The sequence below is a fragment of the Etheostoma spectabile genome, chromosome 22 (assembly GCF_008692095.1).
Source record: "Etheostoma spectabile isolate EspeVRDwgs_2016 chromosome 22, UIUC_Espe_1.0, whole genome shotgun sequence".
NCBI classification, from domain to species: Eukaryota; Metazoa; Chordata; class Actinopteri; order Perciformes; family Percidae; genus Etheostoma; species Etheostoma spectabile.
Window position 1 is genome coordinate 12,229,073 of NC_045754.1, and position 2,878 is coordinate 12,231,950.

The following is a 2,878-nucleotide window of genomic DNA, read 5'->3' on the forward strand; positions in this document are numbered from 1 at the left end:
TTTTTTTTTTTTTTTTTTAACTTTAACTATGTAAATACCATGCATATCCATACTCCTTATATTTCTTTATTTATATTTCTACTCTGATATTTATATTCTTCATGCAACTGTAACACAGAATTTCCCATCAGGGATCAATAAAGTATTTCTGATTCGGATTTCTGATCCTGATATATACAGTATAGTATATATAGTATTTAGTGGTACTAAGCATTGTATTTAAGTTCCATTTGAAGTTCTTGTTCTTTACTTGACTTTTTCCGTACTTCGAATCCAATACGTCTCAAAGGGAAATATTGTATTACTGTAGTTAATTAGGATTTTTTATTAAAAAACATCTTACAACCACACACAGTAGAATATGTCGCATTGGTCTTGTTAAACTAACATGTAAGTAGGAATAAGGTAAAACTACAACATTAAAATGCATTTTACACATTAAAGCATCAGTTACTAACTCAACAATATAAGATCTATGATATAACTCTCTCTCAGCAGGGTCATATGAAAAGTAGAGGATAGTACGAATCATTTTTTAATTGATATGTTGTCACATTATTTCCTTACTTTCTTCCCTTTTTGTGTTAGTTGTTACGCTATTTATCACATCTTATCAACTTTTGTTGTGAATAGGCTGTAAATTTGTTTTTATGAAAAAGAGGGGTGTATGACGAGATTGAGGTTGTGATGCTTGTTGTAGCCTATCTGTCCATCACTTGTGTTCATGTGCATCTGTCATATGTTGTGTCTTTTATCTGTCTGTGTAGCTGCACAAAGAGCCATGGAGTATGTTTGATCCACTTTCAAACAGTTACAACTCTCAACTTCGACAGACCCATCCAGTCCTCCTTGAAGTTCTCCTACCTTGCTGGTAATGTTTGGCTCCAGCTATGGTCCCCTGCACAGGTCATTAATGTTGCTGCGAGCTGTGCGCACTTCCACTGCGGTTGGGCCTTGAAATAAAGTCTGCAGCGTGTGCGTGGGTGTGTGCGCGCGCGTGTGTGTGCGTGCGTGTACGCGTGCGTGTGTGCGTGTGCGTGCGTGCGTGTGTGCGTGTGTGTGTGCGTGTGTCTGTGTGTGTGTGCATATGTGTGTGTGTGTGTGTGTGTGTGTGTGTGTGAGAGAGAGAGAGAGAGTGTGTGTTATTTCCATAGACTATACCATTAACATTAACAGTATATGATTGTTTCGGTTATTTCCATAGACAGAAAAGTTATTTCCATAGACAGTTAAAGAAATTATTATTATTGTTTTTAAATCAGAAGCGTCGCGTGGGTGGGGCGGAGTGTAAATAAAGTGCGGGGGAATTTTGTGGGTGGGGGGGGGTGAGTTTGTTATCACGCATGCGCAGTATCATACCGGCGACGGCAGTACAAAGTAACGGTGGCCTAGCGAATAACAACAAGGGGATTACAGAACCCAATTTGACAGGTCAGTTAATAATAAGTAACGGTACGTGTATTTAGAAGTCTATGTGTTGAAACGCTTTATAATCATAAGCTAATTCAATTCCTAATGTCGGCAAATTTGGAAAACATTGGGCTGTCGCATGAGCTAACGTAACATTTCAGAGCTAACGTTAGCTAGCTAGCTAACTAGTTCAGCTAACAACGGCTATGACATTAGCTAGCTGACAAAGTGTAGCTAGCCCTCACGTATACCTGTGCTTTAGTAATTGAATATTTTAATGTGGTTTGCTTATTTTTGAGTCGGTAAGGGGTTCCAGCACACCAGCTACTTCTAATGATATGTTTTGTAAATGCAGTGGGATTTATAATAACCCAGGTAAGACATACAGCTAACCAGTTAGCTAGTTAGCAGGTATCCTTAGATGCCCCAAATGTTTAAACTATGTTTGCTGAGAGGAAGATGCCTTTTTGACGTGTACATACGGTAGTTTTACATTAGTTAGTGATTGTTTTGTTAATCCTTGTAATTGACACATGCCGAAAACTGGTAGTAGTTGCCCTACTTGCCTCAAACTGCAATAGCTATACTTTGGATAAAGTTGCTTATATACGTGCATTGTTATACAATTAGCAATGTGGAATAGAATTGTGCCATCTATCCGTAACGTAAAAATAGTAAATTCCAGATTGGGAAGGTGAAACAATATGTCCAAACCTTCTCTAAGTCTGTCTACATAATATATATTTCTGTATCTCTCTAGGCTGCACAATGAGTCAGGGTAAGGAAAATGCACGACTCAAGAGCTACAAGAACAAGTCCCTCAACACAGATGAAATGAGAAGAAGGAGGGAAGAGGAAGGCCTACAGCTTCGCAAGCAGAAGAAGGATGAACAGGTAAACAAAGTGTGGATGACGTAATTTAAACCTCAGCAGAGGATGCGTTTTAATCTGTTATTGTGGATGTAGAATTGGCCCCAGGGTAGATTGCATTTAAACAGCCTTAATGATTAAAAAAAATGGCAGTGTTGCTAATGTCGGAATAAACTCGAACCCATGCTGTGTTTCTATTGCTGTAATTGTGAAGAGGAAATGCACTTACCCCAATTTCCACAGGATGCGTAATGGCTACTAACCCGCTCCGGAACGGCATCAGAGTCATTAGATTTCCTTTAAAGTCAATGTGTGTATTTCCACGAACTGCAGAACGCTCCGTCCCAGCTCCGTCCCAGCTCCGTCCCAGCTTCGTCCCAGCTTTGTCCCAGCTCCGTCCCAGCTCCGTCCCAGCTCCGGTGATCCGTAGCCTTCCGAAGCAGATAGGCAGAGCTTCTATTTTTGCCGGATGTCGGAGTGCTCTGCATCAATCCAGCACACGGCAGATAGTGCGGGACAGGAGGTCAAGCACAGATCAAAATAAAACATCCGTTTAATTTTCAAAATAAAATAGACCGTGCTCACGGTGGATCATATT

At 40.1% G+C, this 2,878-nt stretch overlaps 1 protein-coding gene across 1 annotated transcript in view; it reads left to right on the top strand.

The window, feature by feature from the left end:
* The first annotated feature begins 1,310 nt into the window (after nucleotides 1–1,310).
* Nucleotides 1,311–2,878, top strand: part of kpna1 (karyopherin alpha 1 (importin alpha 5)) — a 6,935-nt gene continuing 5,367 nt past the window's right edge. The window contains exons 1-2 of the mRNA XM_032503656.1: nucleotides 1,311–1,431; nucleotides 2,171–2,304. Of these exons, the coding sequence (XP_032359547.1) occupies nucleotides 1,344–1,431; nucleotides 2,171–2,304 (222 nt within the window). The 5' untranslated portion in view covers nucleotides 1,311–1,343. The remainder of the gene's footprint in view (nucleotides 1,432–2,170; nucleotides 2,305–2,878) is intronic.